The following is a 21,293-nucleotide window of genomic DNA, read 5'->3' as shown; positions in this document are numbered from 1 at the left end:
AGTGTGTGTGTGTGTGTGTGTGTGTGTGTGTGTGTGTGTGTGTGTGTGTGTGTGTGTGTGTGTGTGTGTGTGTGTGTGTGTGTGTGTGTGTGTGTGTGTGTGTGTGTGTGTGAGACAGTGCGTGTGTAGTCATTCGGGAGGGACATGGAGGGAGACAACAGAGAGCAGTTTACTAGGCCTTATAGCTCAGAGTAAAACACTTTGGTGTAAAACACTGATTCACAACATTAACTTCTGTATTGTTAACCCCTTCTCTGTGGAGAATGCCACACATGACGAAGGTCTAGACTAGGGTTGCAAAGGGTCGTAAACGTTCCGGTAAATTTTTCATGGGAAGTTAAGCTGGGGAATTTGGGGAATTTTGCTTAAATTCATCAAAATGTTAGCTTATAACAGTGAATCTTTTTTGTGGTCTTGTGGCATATTTTGATGAAACTATCCCCAATTCAATGGAATTGCAACCCTCTGCATGCACAATGCACTCTTCCGTCACATGTACAGCTGATTCTCAAGATCTTGCACACTAATAAGATGCTATTGAGCCCAGACTACTACACTGTCTGAGCCAAGGACTACATGCTTTCTGGTAAGTTTTGATTACAATACTGGGTGGGGTGAATATATTTTATATGACATACATAATTTTGTTAACAAGTAAATAGTAGCCTACAGCAAAGTGTGTTTAAATCATTTCTAACTTATTCATAATTTCTGCTAGTTAGTTTTTGCTACCATGTGGGTTTTAGCTGGCTTGAGCCTGCTAACTGAGGAGTGTTAATTCACCTGTTTCCATACATGTTTCATTTTAAAACATTTATCTTACAAAGGAGTTGTTTAATCTAACTGCTTAACTATTTATCTGTACATAGAATTGTATTTGGGTTTTCTTTACTCATTTTTTTCTAATATTTACAGGAAAATGCCACGGGCACTATCTGATGTGTGGAGACATTTCACTGCAGCTAATGTAGAAGAAAAAGCTGTGTACATTTGCAAATACTGTGCCAAATCATATGTGAAGAATGCAACAAAAATGCAGAATCATCTGGCCAAGTGCATAAAGTTCCCTCAGCGCTCACAACAAGCAACCTCTGACAAAAGTCCCTCTACTTCTATTCGAGGTGAAAATGATGAATCAGACACCTTATTGATAGCAACAGCTCATGGTCCTCCTGGAATCAGAAGTTTTTTTAACTCAATGGAGGAACGTAGTCAGAGAAATGCTGATGAATGTCTTGCTCGAGCTGTGTATGCAACTGGTTCACCTCTAATGCTTACAGGCAATGTGTATTGGAAGAGATTTCTGAATGTTCTTCACCCAGCATACACCCCTCCAACCAGACATGCATTATTTGCTGGATGCTATGTTCAACAGAGTTTAAGTGAAGGACAAGCAACTCAGAGAAAACAGACTGTATTGCAATCACCTCTGATGGATGGTTGAATGTTCATGGGCAAGGAATAATGAACTATATCATCTCCACCCCTCAACCAGTATTCTACAAAAGCACAGACACAAGGGACAACAGACACACCAGTCTCTACATTGAAAATGAGTTGAAGGCAGTCATCAATGACCTTGGACCACAGAAGGTATTTGCACTGATGACAGACAATGCTGCAAACATGAAGGGTGCTTGGTCTAAAGTGGAGGAGTCCTACCCTCACATCACACCCATTGGCTGTGCTGCTCATGCATTGAATCTGCCCCTCAAGGACATCATGGAACTGAAAACAATGTATACACTCTACAAGAGAGCCAAGGAAATGGTTAGGTATGTGAAGGGTCATCAAGTTATAGCAGCAATCTACCTCACCAAGCAAAATGAGAAGAATAAGAGCACCACATTGAAGCTGCCCAGCAACACCCGTTGGGGTGGTGTTGTCATCATGTTTGACAGTCTCCTGGAGGGGAAGGAGTCTCTCCAAGAAATGGCCATATCACAGTCTGCCGATATGGATAGTCCCATCAAGAGGATCCTCCTGGATGATGTATTTTGGGAGAGTGGTAAGCAGCCTGAAACGCCTGAAACCTATAGCAGTAGCCATAGCACGGACTGAGAGAGACAATACCATCCTGTCGGATGTTCAGAGTCTGCCTGCAGATGTAAGAGAAGAAATCCGTACTGCCCTGCCCACTTCACTGTTGCTCCAAGCAGAGGAAACTGCAGTTCTGAAATACATCAAAAAGCGTGAAAACTTCTGCCTGAAGCCCATACACGCTGCAGCGTACATGTTGGACCCCAACTATGCTGGCAAGAGCATCCTGTCTGGTGCAGAGATCAACAAGGCTTATGGTGTCATCACTACCGTGTCTCGCCACCTTGGCCTGGTTGAGGTCAAGGTTATAGGCAGTCTGGTGAAGGACACTTCCAAGCAGGGGCTTTGGGATGGAGATGCAATATGGCAGTCGTGCCAACATATCTCATCAGCCACCTGGTGGAAGGGACTTGGATCTGAGGCTCTTTCCCGGTTGCCTCCATCATCCTCCAAATCCCACCAACGTCAGCCGCCTCAGAGCGCAACTGGTCCTTGTTTGGGAACACACACACCAATACATGGGTTGAAAAATTGGTGGCCATCCGGGCAAATTTGAGGCTTTTTGAGCCTGACAACGAGCCATCCTCAACAAGGTTGGAAAGTGACAGTGAAGATGAGGCCTCAGAGTCTGATGTTCAAGAGGTGGACATTGAGGAGGTCCAGGGAGAAGACATGGAAGCCTGAGAGGAAGTCTTCCCTGTGGCTCAATTGGTAGAGCATGGTGTTTGCAACGCCAGCATGGTGTGTGCAACGCCAGGGTTGTGGGTTCGTTTCCCACGGGGGGCCAGTACAAAAAAAAGAGAAAAAAAATGTTATGAAATGTATGAATTCGTCTGCTAAATGACTAAAATGTAAAAAATGTAAATGTGACAACCAAAGCTTTAGTTTTTAGACTATCATTTTACAGATGTATGTTGAAAAAGTTTTTGGGAGATGCGATGGATCATTGGGGATCATTCAATATTCCCTTCCTTTTGTTATTCAGTGAAATCATCCCATGTGAAGAGTCAACTCATTTAATTAAAGTTCAATTCGTAACTAAATAGTTTAAAAATATATATTTTGGAAGGATTTAATCATTTGCAATTGTGTCTACTTATGATAAGGTAAAAGGTTTATGTTTCTGTCTCCATATGATATGGTAAATATATCCAATGCAAAAAACATCTACATTTAAATGGTATTAATATTAATTTTCATATATTTCCGTTAATTCCCATATATTACCGTTAATTCCCACGGAAAGTTTCCACTTCTGAATATTCCCCAAAATGTGCAACCCTAGTCTAGACCATGGGTACAGAACTCTTACCCTACGAGGTCTGGCGCCTGCTGGTTTTCTGTTCTACCTGATAATTAATTGCACACACCTGGTGTCCCAGGTCTAAATCAGTCCCTGATTAGAGGGAAACAATGAAAAAATGGCTTCGATGCCTTTGTATTCAACATGCATTGGAAGCTTTAACTGAGACACAACACTACAATGTGAAACTTGTCCACTGAGGACCCCCTCTTTACCTGTCTCACTACAGCAGCCTAGTTAGTGAGGAAACAACAGAGTGGATGAGACAGCCAGTACGTGTGTGAGTGAGTGAGTGAGTGAGTGAGTGAGTGAGTGAGTGAGTGAGTGAGTGAGTGAGTGAGTGAGTGAGGAGAGAGAGAGAGAGAGAGAGAGTGTGTTGGTGTGTGCGTCCGTCGTGAGAGGGTCTCTGTCTGTGTGTGTGTGTGTGTGTGTGTGTGTGTGTGTGTGTGTGTGTGTGTGTGTGTGTTCTCGGAAACACCTTTCGCCTTTTCTAAAAATCGTCATAGCCCCTAACTCTGGTAAGGCAAGCTCTTTCTAGGAAGCCCTGATACTCTTTGCTTTGCCATGACTTGAAGGCTTGAAGAGAGAGGAAGAGGTTAAGAGAGGGAGGGATAGAGGGAGGTAAATAAGAGAACCAGATAAGGTTAAGTGAGAGGCAGGAAACCTCCTCTGAGCAGCCCAGAGCAGAGGCAGCGTTATCAGGCACACAGAAGCTTCACAGGCCCCTCTGTGGAGGATGGAGATTGGGAGGCCGGGGCTGCACGTGTGTGTGTGTGTGTGTGTGTGTGTGTGGGTGTGGGGGGGGGGGGCTTTATGGACACACACAGAGGCAGATAAACCTCAATAGCAGCCAAACAGTGAAATAACCCCAACTACTCTCTCTCTCGTTCTCCAATATCGCCCCATGTCTCTCTTTCCTATTCTTTCTGGGGAGTTAGAACAATCTAATGCGTGATCTTATCTGCTCTAAAATACTGTTTCTCATTATTTCATTGCCCAGCTTTCTCTCTCTCTCAAACACACGCTTCTTTGATGAGAATCCATTCATGGATTTAATGGATTTCTCCTGCCTTTACCCTGGGATCTAGGAGATGCCTTCAAACAGTCCACCCGGCCCAGGCTTCAAGCTTCAACACCGACCGGGCTGGGGCAGATTGCAAAGGACAGCGTTTTTCTGCCTCAACATCAAAAGAATAAGACATTTCAGCTCAGAAAACCGCCTGCCCAGTCAATATGGATCTGAAACTGGCCAACTTCAATCCCACATGAAATGACTGCCATGAAACAGCACTGGAACTTGTCATTTTTCTCACCCATCATTCCTGTCAAACTTTTGGTGATAAAAAGGGGAAAAAAGTTTCCTATGTAACTTTCACCTAACGTTTGTGCTCGCTTCTGACCCTCTGTGTGCATTTCCAGCTAAAAAGGACCAACTGGATTTTGGGCTGAAACTCATCAGTTCTCTTTAAAGAAAAGTATGCCACATATCTATCACATTGCAGATGGTGGATGAACCTAGTTCAACTCCACTCACAATTTCAGTTGGACATCATAATATCATCCTGACGTCTCAGATGGAAAATAGGAGTGAAGAAAAAACGTCAAAATGAGTTATGGCTGGTAAACAACTCTTACGTGTCTGGTGTGATTGGTTTAATGCGAGGGGAAGAGAAACAGACAGGAAAAGAGGCGTTCCTTCATACTTCATACACTATAAAGTCATGCACTCTCTCACCAACTGTCATTCTCTCCCATACTAACTATTCTATGTGGATCCAAAATGGCGCTGGGTGCCGTGGCGGTCCCTGCATTCCGGGCCTAATGCGATGCAGCTGGGCTGGGGCCTAATGAAAGAGAGGCTCTTTGATGGGCCCTGGTCAAGACTAGGCTCTGATCAACACCACCTTCCCCGGGCTTCCTGCTCAACCTGCACAGGATTATGGGTGATTTCCCAGCCCTGGGCAGTATTAACTGCAATGGAGGGGCTATTGGACATAATGAACAGGGGTTGGGAGGGACTATTAGACATAATGAACAGGGGCTGGGAAGGACTACTAGACATTATGAACAGGGGCTGGGAGGGGCTATTAGACATAATGAACAGGGGTTGGGAGGGGCTATTAGACATAATGAACAGGGGTTGGGAGGGGCTATTAGACATAATGAACAGGGGCTGGGAGGGACTATTAGACATAATGAACAGGGGCTGGGAGGGACTACTAGACATAATGAACAGGGGCTGGGAGGGACTACTAGACATAATGAACAGGGGCTGGGAGGGGCTATTAGACATAATGAACAGGGGCAGGGAGGGACTACTAGACATAATGAACAGGGGCTGGGAGGGGCTATTAGACATAATGAACAGGGGCTGGGAAGGACTACTAGACATAATGAACAGGGGCTGGGAGGGGCTATTAGACATAATGAACAGGGGCTGGGAGGGACTATTAGACATAATGAACAGGGGCTGGGAGGGACTACTAGACATAATGAACAGGGGCTGGGAGGGACTACTAGACATAATGAACAGGGGCTGGGAGGGGCTATTAGACATAATGAACAGTGGCTGGGAGGGACTACTGGACATAATGAACAGGGGCTGGGAGGGACGATTAGACATAATGAACAGGGGCTGGGAGGGACTACTGGACATAATGAACAGGGGTTGGGAGGGACTACTAGACATAATGAACAGGGGCTGGGAGGGACTACTAGACATAATGAACAGGGGCTGGGAGGGGCTATTAGACATAATGAACAGGGGCTGGGAGGGACTACTGGACATAATGAACAGGGGTTGGGAGGGACGATTAGACATAATGAACAGGGGCTGGGAGGGACAATTAGACATAATGAACAGTGGCTGGGAGGGGCTATTAGACATAATGAACAGGGGCTGGGAGGGACTACTGGACATAATGAACAGGGGCTGGGAGGGGCTATTAGACATAATGAACAGGGGCTGGGAGGGGCTATTAGACATAATGAACAGTGGCTGGGAGGAACTATTAGACATAATGAACAGGGGCTGGGAGGGACAATTAGACATAATGAACAGGGGCTGGGAGGGGCTATTAGACTTAATGAACAGGGGCTGGGAGGGACTACTGGACATAATGAACAGGGGCTGGGAGGGACGATTAGACATAATGAACAGGGGCTGGGAGGGACTACTAGACATAATGAACAGGGGCTGGGAGGGGCTATTAGACATAATGAACAGGGGCTGGGAGGGACTACTAGACATAATGAACAGGGGCTGGGAGGGGCTACTAGACATAATGAACAGGGGCTGGGAGGGGCTATTAGACATAATGAACAGGGGCTGGGAGGGACTACTGGACATAATGAACAGGGGTTGGGAGGGACTACTAGACATAATGAACAGGGGCTGGGAGGGACTACTAGACATAATGAACAGGGGCTGGGAGGGGCTATTAGACATAATGAACAGGGGCTGGGAGGAACTATTAGACATAATGAACAGGGGCTGGGGGGGGCTATTAGACATAATGAACAGTGGCTGGGAGGGACTACTGGACATAATGAACAGGGGCTGGGAGGGACGATTAGACATAATGAACAGGGGCTGGGAGGGACAATTAGACATAATGAACAGGGGCTGGGAGGGACAATTAGACATAATGAACAGGGGCTGGGAGGGACAATTAGACATAATGAACAGGGTCTGGGAGGGACTACTAGACATAATGAACAGGGGCTGGGAGGGACTACTAGACATAATGAACAGGGGCTGGGAGGGACTACTGGACATAATGAACAGGGGCTGGGAGGGACTATTAGACATAATGAACAGTGGCTGGGAGGGACTACTAGACATAATGAACAGGGGCTGGGAGGGGCTATTAGACATAATGAACAGGGGCTGGGAGGGGCTACTAGACATAATGAACAGGGGCTGGGAGGGACTACTAGACATAATGAACAGGGGCTGGGAGGGGCTATTAGACATAATGAACAGGGGCTGGGAGGGGCTATTAGACATAATGAACAGGGGCTGGGAGGGACTACTGGACATAATGAACAGGGGCTGGGAGGGGCTATTAGACATAATGAACAGGGGCTGGGAGGGGCTATTAGACATAATGAACAGGGGCTGGGAGGAACTATTAGACATAATGAACAGGGGCTGGGAGGGACAATTAGACATAATGAACAGGGGCTGGGAGGGGCTATTAGACTTAATGAACAGGGGCTGGGAGGGACTACTGGACATAATGAACAGGGGCTGGGAGGGACGATTAGACATAATGAACAGGGGCTGGGAGGGACTACTAGACATAATGAACAGGGGCTGGGAGGGGCTATTAGACATAATGAACAGGGGCTGGGAGGGACTACTAGACATAATGAACAGGGGCTGGGAGGGGCTATTAGACATAATGAACAGGGGCTGGGAGGGACTACTGGACATAATGAACAGGGGTTGGGAGGGACTACTAGACATAATGAACAGGGGCTGGGAGGGACTACTGGACATAATGAACAGGGGCTGGGAGGGGCTATTAGACATAATGAACAGGGGCTGGGAGGGACTACTAGACATAATGAACAGGGGCTGGGAGGGGCTATTAGACATAATGAACAGGGGCTGGGAGGGACTACTGGACATAATGAACAGGGGTTGGGAGGGACTACTAGACATAATGAACAGGGGCTGGGAGGGACTACTAGACATAATGAACAGGGGCTGGGAGGGGCTATTAGACATAATGAACAGGGGCTGGGAGGAACTATTAGACATAATGAACAGGGGCTGGGGGGGGGCTATTAGACATAATGAACAGTGGCTGGGAGGGACTACTGGACATAATGAACAGGGGCTGGGAGGGACGATTAGACATAATGAACAGGGGCTGGGAGGGACAATTAGACATAATGAACAGGGGCTGGGAGGGACAATTAGACATAATGAACAGGGGCTGGGAGGGACAATTAGACATAATGAACAGGGTCTGGGAGGGACTACTAGACATAATGAACAGGGGCTGGGAGGGACTATTAGACATAATGAACAGTGGCTGGGAGGGACTACTAGACATAATGAACAGGGGCTGGGAGGGACTACTAGACATAATGAACAGGGGCTGGGAGGGACTACTAGACATAATGAACAGGGGCTGGGAGGGACTACTAGACATAATGAACAGTGGCTGGGAGGGGCTATTAGACATAATGAACAGGGGCTGGGAGGGGCTACTAGACATAATGAACAGGGGCTGGGAGGGACTACTAGACATAATGAACAGGGGCTGGGAGGGACTACTAGACATAATGAACAGGGGCTGGGAGGGACAATTAGACATAATGAACAGGGGCTGGGAGGGACTACTAGACATAATGAACAGGGGCTGGGAGGGACTACTAGACATAATGAACAGGGGCTGGGAGGGGCTATTAGACATAATGAACAGGGGCAGGGAGGGACTACTAGACATAATGAACAGGGGCTGGGAGGGGCTATTAGACATAATGAACAGGGGCTGGGAAGGACTACTAGACATAATGAACAGGGGCTGGGAGGGACTACTAGACATAATGAACAGGGGCTGGGAGGGGCTATTAGACATAATGAACAGGGGCTGGGAGGGACAATTAGACATAATGAACAGGGGCTGGGAGGGGCTATTAGACATAATGAACAGTGGCTGGGAGGGACTACTAGACATAATGAACAGGGGCTGGGAGGGGCTATTAGACATAATGAACAGGGGCTGGGAGGGGCTACTAGACATAATGAACAGGGGCTGGGAGGGACTACTAGACATAATGAACAGGGGCTGGGAGGGGCTATTAGACATAATGAACAGGGGCTGGGAGGGACAATTAGACATAATGAACAGGGGCTGGGAGGGGCTACTAGACATCCAGTCCATTATTACTACCTCCTCTTTTACTTCTACTACGTGTTATTATTGACTTGACTCTTTTCATTGTTATTATTATTGACTCATGTACTGCACTGTTGAGGGAGCTAGCGCATAAGTATTCTGCTGCACCTTTTATACCTGCTGTAAACTGTGATGTGATGAATTGATTTTGACAGAGAAAGGAGGAGTGATGGAGGGGACTTGAACCTGTCTGGTCCACCAAGATAGTGTAGGTCAGAGCAGGGGGACTTATGCAGCTACTGAAGGTGTATTACACTAACCCCTCCTCTCTCCATGTAGCTCTGAAACTACACAGTTCACTCTTGACTAGAATACAAATGGGAAGCTAACCTGTTGGGGTTGCTGGTTAAATGTGTAGCATTATTAAACCCTGCGTGTCAGACAGGTTCTGAAAGGTCTCCTTAGATAGTCAGTCAGTCAGATGATGTCAGTCACGTCAGTTGGTTGATGTCAGTCAGTCAAATGATGTCAGTCAGTCAGTCAGTCAGTCAAATGACGTCAGTCAGATGATGTCAGTTAGTCAGTTAGATGATGTCAGTCAGTCACTGAGGGGTGAGATAAGGAGTGACAAACTCAGACATCGGTGACACACTGTAGCCAAACCATAATCTGTAGCACTGCCAAACCCAGGCCCACCGCTCCGCTTCTCTCTCACACACACACACACACACACACACACACACACACACACACACACACACACACACACACACACACACACACACACACACACACACACACACACACACACACACACACACACACACACACACGCTTTGACTTCCCCGGCAAAAGCCTAGCTCATACCGTAACCACTCATGAAAAATGATTGCTTGGTAAAGAAAGAGTCAGAGTCAGAGAGTCAAACTAGAGCAGTGTCAGAGCGACTGTGGAATAATCATTCATCTGTTACAACTTTAAAATGAAGATTCATCTGTTACAGCTTTAAAAGGAAGATTCATCTGTTACAGCTTAAAAAGGAAGATTCATCTGTTACAACTTTAAAATGAAGATTCATCTGTTACAGTTTAAAAGGAAGATTCATCTGTTACAGCTTTAAAAGGAAGATTCATCTGTTACAACTTTAAAAGGAAGATTCATCTGTTACAGTTTAAAAGGAAGATTCATCTGTTACAGCTTTAAAAGGAAGATTCATCTGTTACAGCTTTAAAATGAAGATTCATCTGTTACAGTTTAAAAGGAAGATTCATCTGTTACAGCTTTAAAAGGAAGATTCATCTGTTACAGCTTTAAAATGAAGATTCATCTGTTACAACTTTAAAATGAAGATTCATCTGTTACAGCTTTAAAAGGAAGATTCATCTGTTACAGCTTTAAAAGGAAGATTCATCTGTTACAGCTTTAAAAGGAAGATTCATCTGTTACAGCTTTAAAAGGAAGATTCATCTGTTACAGCTTTAAAAGGAAGATTCATCTGTTACAGCTTTAAAATGAAGATTCATCTGTTACAGCTTTAAAAGGAAGATTCATCTGTTACAGCTTTAAAAGGAAGATTCATCTGTTACAGCTTTAAAAGGAAGATTCATCTGTTACAGCTTTAAAAGGAAGATTCATCTGTTACAACTTTAAAAGGAAGATTCATCTGTTACAGCTTTAAAAGGAAGATTCATCTGTTACAGTTTAAAAGGAAGATTCATCTGTTACAGCTTTAAAAGGAAGATTCATCTGTTACAGCTTTAAAATGAAGATTCATCTGTTACAGTTTAAAAGGAAGATTCATCTGTTACAGCTTTAAAAGGAAGATTCATCTGTTACAGCTTTAAAATGAAGATTCATCTGTTACAACTTTAAAATGAAGATTCATCTGTTACAGCTTTAAAAGGAAGATTCATCTGTTACAGCTTTAAAAGGAAGATTCATCTGTTACAGCTTTAAAAGGAAGATTCATCTGTTACAACTTTAAAAGGAAGATTCATCTGTTACAGCTTTAAAAGGAAGATTCATCTGTTACAGCTTTAAAATGAAGATTCATCTGTTACAGCTTTTAAAACGAAGATTCATCTGTTACAGCTTTAAAATGAAGATTCATCTGTTACAGCTTTTAAAACGAAGATTCATCTGTTACAGCTTTAAAATGAAGATTCATCTGTTACAGCTTTAAAATGAAGATTCATCTGTTACAGCTTTAAAATGAAGGTTCATCTGTTACAGCTTTTAACACTAGAACTGCTAAAGCAGTCATTTTGACTGCTCATTATTATTTATTTTTATTGCTCTGCTATTTTTTAACTCAAGCCCCTGTCCGTCCTTGACTTTTCCTAAATAAGTCTATACTGGACGCCGCAATTGTTAGAATCTTAATATCACAAACAGAATTGGAGTTATAACCAGTTTTAGGAGGTCATGTTATTTTTTTGCCCCGCCTTCTCTCAACAGAAGGGCCTGCTCCGCTCCTTCTCCCAACAGTAGGGCCTGCTCCGCTCCTTCTCCCAACAGTAGGGCCTGCTCTGCTCCTTCTCCCAACAGTAGGGCCTGCTCCGCTCCTTCTCCCAACAGTAAGGCCTGCTCCGCTCCTTCTCCCAACAGTAGGGCCTGCTCCACTTCTTCTCCCAACAGTAGGGCCAGCTCCACTTCTTCTCCCAACAGTAGGGCCAGCTCCGCTCCTTCTCCCAACACTAGGGCCAGCTCCACTTCTTCTCCCAACAGTAGGGCCAGCTCCTCTCCTTCTCCCAACAGTAGGGCCAGCTCCACTTCTTCTCCCAACAGTAGGGCCTGCTCCGCTCCTTCTCCCAACAGTAGGGCCTGCTCCGCTCCTTCTCCCAACAGTAAGGCCTGCTCCGCTCCTTCTCCCAACAGTAAGGCCTGCTCCGCCCCTTCTCCCAACAGTAAGGCCTGCTCCGCTCCTTCTCCCAACAGTAGGGCCAGCTCCACTTCTTCTCCCAACAGTAGGGCCAGCTCCACTTCTTCTCCCAACAGTAGGGCCAGCTCCACTTCTTATCCCAACAGTAGGGCCAGCTCCACTTCTTCTCCCAACAGTAGGGCCAGCTCCACTTCTTCTCCCAACAGTGGGGCCTGCTCCACTCCTTCTCCCAACAGTAGGGCCGGCTCCACTTCTCCCAACAGTGGGGCCTGCTCCACTCCTTCTCCCAACAGTAGGGCCAGCTCCGCTCCTTCCGACAGTTGAAACTGCAGTGCCCAGCTGATAATCCCCCGACAATTGCCTTAAAACCTAACCTAAACTATACCGAAACTAATTTCACACATATAACAGATGAAATACATTAAGTAAAGTATGATGGGGAGAATGGGTGAGTTGATGAGCGAGGGGAAGCGAAAGACGCATAATTATGTAACACGCATAACAACACCTCCCCCTATTTGACCTAGATGGTTTGTGTGTATGTGTTCATATCTAACAAAATAAGGACAAAAGAAAAAGGACATCAAAGTGAAACAGTCCTCTAAAGACACAAGAGACAATAGTACAAGAAACAACGCTTCTGTTGCGTTTATATTCTATTTCTATAGCTTCTTCAAGGTTTCCAAGATGGCGTAGCAGTCAGACGTCCTTTGTCCTCGTCTTGTCCCGTGTGTATGTATTTTATGTCTTTTTGTCTTTTTCTTCGCATATCTTTTTGTATATTTTTTCTAGAAGCTCAACTTCAAAACACTCTCCTGCAACCCACCTCACCAAATGTGGTGCTGATCTATTTATTTATTTTTTTTTTCTAAAAAGTATTATTAATCTCGTAAAGCTATCGCCAGTTTTGTACAACGCGACTCAGACCAGAGCATACCGGACCTATTTTCTCTCCATATCCCCGAATTTCTACCGCAAGCTCTGGACATTTACACCTGGATCTTGCAGCTAACTAGCTGCTATCCGAGTGACTATTGGCTAACGTCAATTCTGGAGCAAACACCAATTATCCCGGAGCTAGCCAGCTGAAGAGGTCCATCAGCCACTCCGGGGCTACAATCACCTATCCGGACCCGTTTTAATGCCGATGCGGAGCCCCATCGGGCCTTCACGACTGGAATTCCGACATTATCTGCCCGAGGGAGTTATTCAACTGGCCCCTCCATCGCAACGTAACCTGAACGCCCATCTGCTAACTGCGGCCCGCTAATCATTAGCTGTCTTGAGCATATTGGCTGCTATCTGAACAGGTCTATCGAACAATCTTCTTGGGCCACTATAACAATAACTATTTTGACAATTGGATTGGTCCCCTCTACCACACGGAACCCACTAATCTACCGACGGAAACGCACGGGGTGGCTAAAAACAGACCTCCATCTTCTGCTAGCTTGATACCCATGGCTCGGCTAGCTGTCTGAATCGCCATGACCCCAACCAACCTCACTACTCACTGGACCCTTATGATCACTCGGCTAAGCATGCCTCTCCTTAATGTCAATATGCCTTGTCCATTGCTGTTCTGGTTAGTGTTTATTGGCTTATTTCACTGTAGAGCCTCTAGCCCTGCTCATTATACCTTATCCAACCTTTCAGTTCCACCACCCACACATGCGATGACATCACCTGGTTTCAATGATGTTTCTAGAGACAATATCTCTTTCATCATCACTCAGTGCCTAGGTTTACCTCCACTGTATTCACATCCTACCATACCTTTGTCTGTACACCATACCTTGAATCTATTTTATCGCCCCCAGAAACCTGCTCCTTTTACTCTCTGTTCCGGACGTCCTAGATGTACAATTCCCATGGCTTTTAGCCATACCCTTAGCCTACCCCTCCTCTGTTCCTCTGGCGATGTAGAGGTGAATCCAGGCCCTGCAGTGCCTAGCTCCACTCCTATTCCCCAGGCGCTCGCTTTTGATGACTTCTGTAACCGTAAAAGCTTTGGTTTCATGCATGTTAACATTAGAAGCATCCTCCCTAAGTTTGTTTTGTTCACTGCTTTAGCACACTCTGCCAACCCGGATGTCTTAGCCGTGTCTGAATCCAGGCTCAGGAAGACCACCAATAACTCTGAAATCTCCATCCCTAACTAAAACATTTTCAGACAAGATAGAACGGCCAAAGGGGGCGGTGTTGCAATCCACTGCAGAGATAGCCTGCAGAGTTCTGTCCGACTATCCATGTCTGCACCCAAACAATATGAACTTCTACTTTTGAAAATCCACCTCTCTAAAAACAAGTCTCTCACCGTTGCCGCCTGCTATAGACCACCCTCTGCCTCCAGCTGTGCTCTGGATACCATATGTGAACTGATTGCCCCCCATCTATCTTCAGAGCTTGTGCTGCTAGGTGACCTAAACTGTGAAATACTTAACACCTCGGCCATCCTACAATCTAAGCTTGATGCCCTCAATCTCACAAAAATTATCAATGAACCTACCAGGTACAACCCCAATGCAGTAAACACGGGCACCCTCATAGATATCATCCTAACCAACTTGCCCTCTAAATACACCTCTGCTGTTTTCAACCAAGATCTCAGCGATCACTGCCTCATTGCCTGCATCCGTAATGGGTCAGCGGTCAAACGACCTCCACTCATCACTATCAAACGCTCCCTGAAACACTTCAGCGAGCAGGCCTTTCTAATCGACCTGGCCTGGGTATCCTGGAAGGATATCGACCTCATCCCGTCAGTAGAGGATGCCTGTTTATTTTTTTTAAATGCCTTCCTCACCATCTTAAATAAGCATGCCCCATTCAAGAAATTTAGAACCAGGAACAGATATAGCCCTTGGTTCTCTCAAGCCCTGACTGCCCTTAACCAACACAAAAACATCCTGTGGCGTTCTGCATTAGCATCGAACAGCCCCCGTGAAATGCAACTTTTTAGGGAAGTTAAAAACCAATATACACAGGCAGTTAGAAAAGCCAAGGCTAGCTTTTTCAAGCAGAAATATGCTTCCTGCAACACAAACTCAAAAAAGTTCTGGGACATTGTAAAGTCCATGGAGAATAAGAGCACCTCCTCCCAGCTGCCCACTGCACTGAGGATAGGAAACTCTGTCACCTCCGATAAATCCACTATAATTGAGAATTTCAATAAGCATTTTTCTACGGCTGGCCATGCTTTCCACCTGGCCACCCCTACCCCGGTCAACAGCACTGCACCCCCCACAGCAACTCGCCCAAGCCTTCCCCATTTCTCCTTCTCCCAAATCCAGTCAGCTGATGTTCTGAAAGAGCTGCAAAATCTGGACCACCACAAATCAGCCGGGCTAGACAATCTGGACCCTTTCTTTCTAAAATTATCTGCCGAAATTGTTGCAGCCCCTATTACTAGCCTGTTCAACCTCTCTTTCGTGTCGTCTGAGATTCCCAAAGATTGGAAAGCAGCAGCAGTCATCCCCCTCTTCAAAGGGGGGGACACTCTTGACCCAAACTGCTACAAACCTATATCTATCCTACCCTGCCTCTTCGAAAGCCAAGTTAAACAGATCACCGACCATTTCGAATCCCACCGTACCTTCTCCGCTATGCAATTTGGTTTCAGAGCTGGTCATGGGTGCATCTCAGCCATGCTCAAAGTCCTAAACAATATCTTAACCGCCATCGATAAGAAACAGTACTGTGCAGCCGTATTCATTGACCTAGCCAAGGCTTTCGACTCTGTCAATCACCACATCCTCATCGGCAGACTCAACAGCCTTGGTTTCTCAAATGATTGCCTCGACTGGTTCACCAACTACTTCTCCGACAGAGTTCAGTGTGTCAAATCTGAGGGCCTGTTGTCCGGGCCTCTGGCAGTCTCTATGGGGTGCCACAGGGTCCAATTTTTGGGCCGACTCTCTTCTCTGTATATATCAATGATGTCACTCTTGCTGCTGGTGAGTCTCTGATCCACCTCTATGCAGACGACACCATTCTGTATACTTCTGGCCCTTCTTTGGACACTGTGTTAACAACCCTCCAGACGAGCTTCAATGCCATACAACTCTCCTTCCGTGGCCTAAAACTGCTCTTAAATACAAGTAAAACTAAATGCATGCTCTTCAACCGATCGCTGCCTGCACCTGCCCACCCGTCCAGCATCACTACTCTGGACGGTAAACTCTCCTTCTTCCAGACTCACATAAACATCTCCAATCCAAAGTTAAATCTAGAATTGGCTTCCTATTTCGCAACAAAGCATCCTTCACTCATGCTGCCAAACATACCCTCGTAAAACTGACCATCTTACCGATCCTCGACTTTGGCGATGTCATTTACAAAATAGCCTCCAACACCCTACTCAACAAATTGGATGCAGTCTATCACAGTGCCATCCCTTTTGTCACCAAAGCCCCATATACTACCCACCCCTGTGACCTGTACGCTCTCGTTGGCTGGCCCTCGCATCATACTCGTCGCCAAACCCACTGGCTCCAGGTCATCTACAAGACCCTGCTAGGTAAAGTGCCGACTTATCTCTGCTCACTGGTCACCATAGCTGCACCCACCCGTAGCACGCATTCCAGCAGGTATATCTCACTTGTCACCCCTAAAGCCAATTCCTCCTTTGGCCGCCTCTCCTTCCAGTTCTCTGCTGCCAATGACTGGAACGAACTAAAAAAATCTCTGAAACTGGAAACACTTATCTCCCTCACTAGCGTTAAGCACCAGCTGTCAGAGCAGCTCACAGATCACTGCACCTGTACATAGCCCGTCTATAAATAGCCCAAACAACTACCTCTTCCCCTACTGTATTTATTTATTTATTTTGCTCCTTTGCACCCCATTATTTCTACTTTGCACACTCATCTACTGTCAAATCTACCATTCCAGTGTTTTAATTACTATATTGTATTTACTTTGCCACCATGGCCTATTTATTGCCTTTACCTCCCTTATCTCACCTCATTTGCTCACATTGTATATAGACTTATTTTTCTACTGTATTATTGACTGTATGTTTGTTTTACTCCATGTGTAACTCTGTGTTGTTATATGTGTCGAACTGCTTTGCTTTATCTTGGCCAGTTCGCAGTTGTAAATGAGAACTTCTTCTCAACTTCCCTACCTGGTTAAATAAAGGTGAAATAAAAAAATAAAAAATCTTGTCTACGTGTGTCTTTGTTTAAATTGATGTAGTTCTGTCCTTGAGCTGTTCTTGTCTATTAATATTACGTATTATGTCATATTTCATGTTTTGTTTGGACCCCAGGAACAGAGGCTGCTGCTTTTGCAACAGCTAATAGGGATTCTAATAAAATGCCAAAAATACCAAAAGCGGACTATTCAGCGAGAGTGTGCGTAATTATACATGCTGAACCGCTTTCAACCTCTGGGAAAATATCCACATGGGGCAGCAGGCGTGAGTGTCAGAGGCAGCGTGGTGAAGAAGGCGCAACAGCGCCTCTTCAACCTCAGGAGGCTGAAGAAATTTGGCTTGTCACCAAAAACAGTCAAACTTTTACAGATGCACAATCGAGAGCATCCTGTCGGGCAGTATCATCGCCTGGTACGGCAACTGCTCCGCCCACAACCGGAAATCTCTCCAGAGGGTGGTGCGGTCTGCACAACGCATCACCGGGGGCAAACTACCTGCCCTACAGGACACCTACACCACCAAAAAGATCATCAAAGACATCAACCACCTGAGCCACTGCCTGTTCACCCCGCTATCATCAAGAAGGCGGGGTCAGTACAGGTGCATCAAAGCTGGGACCGAGAGACTGAAAAACAGCTTCTATCTCAAGGCCATCAGAGTGTTAAACAGCCATCACTAACATTGAGTGGCTGCTGACAACATACTGACTCAAAACTCTAGCCACTTCAATAATAAAAAATTGGATGTAATAAATGTATCACTAGTCACTTTAAACAATGCCACTTTATATAATGTTTACATACCCTACATTACTCATCTCATATGTACAGTCGTGGGCAAAAGTTTTGAGAATGACACAAATATTAATTTTCAAAGTCTTCTGCCTCAGTTTGAATGATGGCAATTTGCATATACTCCAGAATGTTATGAAGAGTGATTAGATGAATTGCAATTAATTGCAAAGTCCCTCTTTGCCATGCAAATGAACTGAATCCCCAAAAAACATTTCCACTGCATTTCAGCCCTGCCACAAAAGGACCAGCTGACATCATGTCAGTGATTATCTCGTTAACACAGGTGTGAGTGTTGACGAGGACAAGGCTGGAGACCACTCTGTCATGCTGATTGAGTTCAAATAACAGACTGGAAGCTTCAAAAGGAGGGTGGTGCTTGGAATCATTGTTCTTCCTCTGTCAACAATGGTTACCTGCAAGGAAACACATGCCGTCATCATTGCTTTGCACAAAAAGGGCTTCACAGGCAAGGATATTGCTGCCAGTAAGATTGCACCTAAATCAACCATTTATCGGATCATCAAGAACTTCAAGGAGAGCGGTTCAATTGTTGTGAAGAAGGCTTCAGGGCGCCCAAGAAAGTCTAGCAAGCGCCAGGACCATCTCCTAAAGTTGATTCAGCTGCAGGATCGGGGCACCACCAGTACAGAGCTTGCTCAGGAATGGCAGCAGGCAGGTGTGAGTGCATCTGCACGCACAGTGAGGCGAAGACTTTTGGAGGATGGCCTGGTGTCAAGAAGGGCAACAAAGAAGCCAATTCTCTCCAGGAAAAACATCAGGAACAGACTGATATTCTGCAAAAGGTACAGGGATTGGACTGCTGAGGACTGGGGTAAAGTCATTTTCTCAGATTAATTCCCTTTCCGATTGTTTGGGGAAACCGGGAAAAAGCTTGTCCGAAGAAGACAAGGTGAGCGCTACCATCAGTCCTGTGTCATGCCAACAGTAAAGCATCCTCAGACCATTCATGTGTGGGGTTGCTTCTCAGCCAAGGGAGTAGGCTTACTCACAATTTTGCCTAAGAACACAGCCATGAATAAAGAATGGTACCAACACATCCTCCGAGAGAAACTTCTCCCAACCATCCAGGAACAGTTTGGTGACGAACAATGCCTTTTCCAGCATGATGGAGCACCTTGCCATAAGGCAAAAGTGATAACTAAGTGGCTCGGGGAACAAAACATCGATATTTTGGGTTTATGGCCAGGAAACTCCCCAGACCTTAATCCCATTGAGAACTTGTGGTCAATCCTCAAGAGGCGGGTGGACAAACAAAACCCCACAAATTCTGACAAACTCCAAGCATTGATTATGCAAGAAAGAGCTGCCATCAGTCAGGATGTGGCCCAGAAGTTAATTGACAGCATGCCAGGGTGGATTGCAGAGGTCTTGAAAAAGAAGGGTCAACACAGCAAATATTGACTCTTTGCATCAACTTCATGTAATTGCCAATAAACGCCTTTGACACTTATGAAATGCTTGTAATTATACTTCAGTATTCCATAGTCGCATCTGACAAAAATATCTAAAGACACTGAAGCAGCAAACTTTGTGGAAATTAACATTTGTGTCATTCTCAAAACATTTGGCCACGACTGTATATACTGTACTCTATACCATCTACTGCATCTTGCCTATGCTGTTCGGCCATCGCTCATCCATATATTTATATGTACATATTCTTATTCATTCCTTTACACTTGTGTGTATAAGGTAGTTGTTATGAAATTGTTAGTTTACTTGTTAGATATTACTGCATGGTTGGAACTAGAAGCACAAGCATTTTGCTACAGTCACATTAACATCTGCTAACCATGTGTATGTGACCAATAAAATTTGATTTGGATTTGATTTGATTTACTACAACCAAATAAAGGTTGTGTCAAGCAAGTGAAAGTTACAAAAATGTTGTCATTTGACCGTGTCTTTTGACCGTGCTTCTTGGTGGTTGGGGTAAATATATACATTTTTATTGTTATAAAAATAAGCTGTTACCCTGTTACAAAGCATATGCTTTCTCTTTCATTGTTGTAACAAAGGTACTCCACAAATAAAATTGATTGAACACTTGAATTCTGGCGTTTCTTTGTTTTTACATATAGCCTACAGTAACATAAACTAATGAAAATGCTATTGTGTTATTTGAAATCAAATACAACTCATATTGTAATGTTACCCAAGGCCTTCATAAACACAACCACATTATTTTTGCTATAGCATATATGAAATATATGAATTCCACTGTTAGAATGTTGCAGTCAGAATGACATAAGCTTAAAGGGGGGGTCCATGGACACCCAGCAGACCTAGTGTTAAAAGCTTCCATCTGATAAGCACTCCGTTATGTCCTACATACCAATAACAGGACAACTCTGGTATACTGGAGCATAACTGATTCTCCATTTGTATACTACCCCACCTCTGTACCCTGGTCTTCTCTACTGGGAGTGCCATGGAGGGGTGGGAGACTATGAAAAGAGGACAGAGGGTGGAAATGGAGGAGAAGAGGGAGGATGTCCTTGAATTGTGGCGGTGCTATGTCCCTAGCCCACCCATCTCTCACCTCACATTCCATCACCTACCTTATCCTGGGTTCTCTCTCTCTTCCCTTCTCCCCTGGCAGTGCCATTTCCCAACCTCGACCCCATCACCCACCTTATCCTGGGTTCTCTCTCTCTTCCCTTCTCCCCTGGCAGTGCCATGTCCTGACCCCCATAGCTACCTTATCCTGGGTTCTCTCTCTCTTCTCTTCTCCCCTGGCAGTGCCATGTCCCAACCCCATCACCCACCTTATCCTGGGCCAGTTGTCTCTCAGCCTTGTGGCTCGTCTCCAGCTCCAGGCGGATGTGGTCCATCTCGGCTCTCAGCCTGCCCAGGGAGGCGTCCTGGTCCTGGGCCGCGCGCTGCCTCTCCTCCTCCCTGAGCACCCGCAGCTGCTACTTCCTCTGGCTGTGGGCCTGCTGCAGCTCGTCCCTCAGAGAGGACACAGAGATGACCTGGGGTCAGGGAGATACACAGGTACACTCACGTCAGGAAAGAGGTAGCACACTAAGACACTACTGTTTGGAGACACTAATAAGTCATGTCCTGCCGTGGTATTGGCAGAACAACTGCAACACTAAGTGTCACACTGGGCTTGTTCGTCTCCTAGCAAATGTTTGTCAGATCAGTGGTACAGAGTATTTAAAAAGTTACTTTTTAGTGCCCACAACTTTAACAATTCATGTGCAGCACACACATATACACACACTCATGCACACAC

The 21,293-nt window shown here is 45.5% G+C and overlaps 1 protein-coding gene across 1 annotated transcript in view; it reads right to left on the bottom strand.

Annotated features, from left to right (window-relative positions):
- LOC145850366 (centrosomal protein of 112 kDa) overlaps window positions 1–21,293 on the bottom strand; it is a 244,797-nt gene that overhangs the window by 209,903 nt on the left and 13,601 nt on the right. Inside the window, exon 2 of the mRNA XM_082972797.1 lies at window positions 20,821–21,027. Within this exon, the coding sequence (XP_082828923.1) occupies window positions 20,821–20,886 (66 nt within the window). The 5' untranslated portion in view covers window positions 20,887–21,027. The remainder of the gene's footprint in view (window positions 1–20,820; window positions 21,028–21,293) is intronic.

This window comes from Salmo salar, chromosome 03 (genome assembly GCF_965601325.2).
Source record: "Salmo salar chromosome 03, fSalSal1, whole genome shotgun sequence".
In the NCBI taxonomy this organism is placed as follows: Eukaryota; Metazoa; Chordata; class Actinopteri; order Salmoniformes; family Salmonidae; genus Salmo; species Salmo salar.
This window is presented reverse-complemented; position numbering and strand designations above follow the sequence as displayed.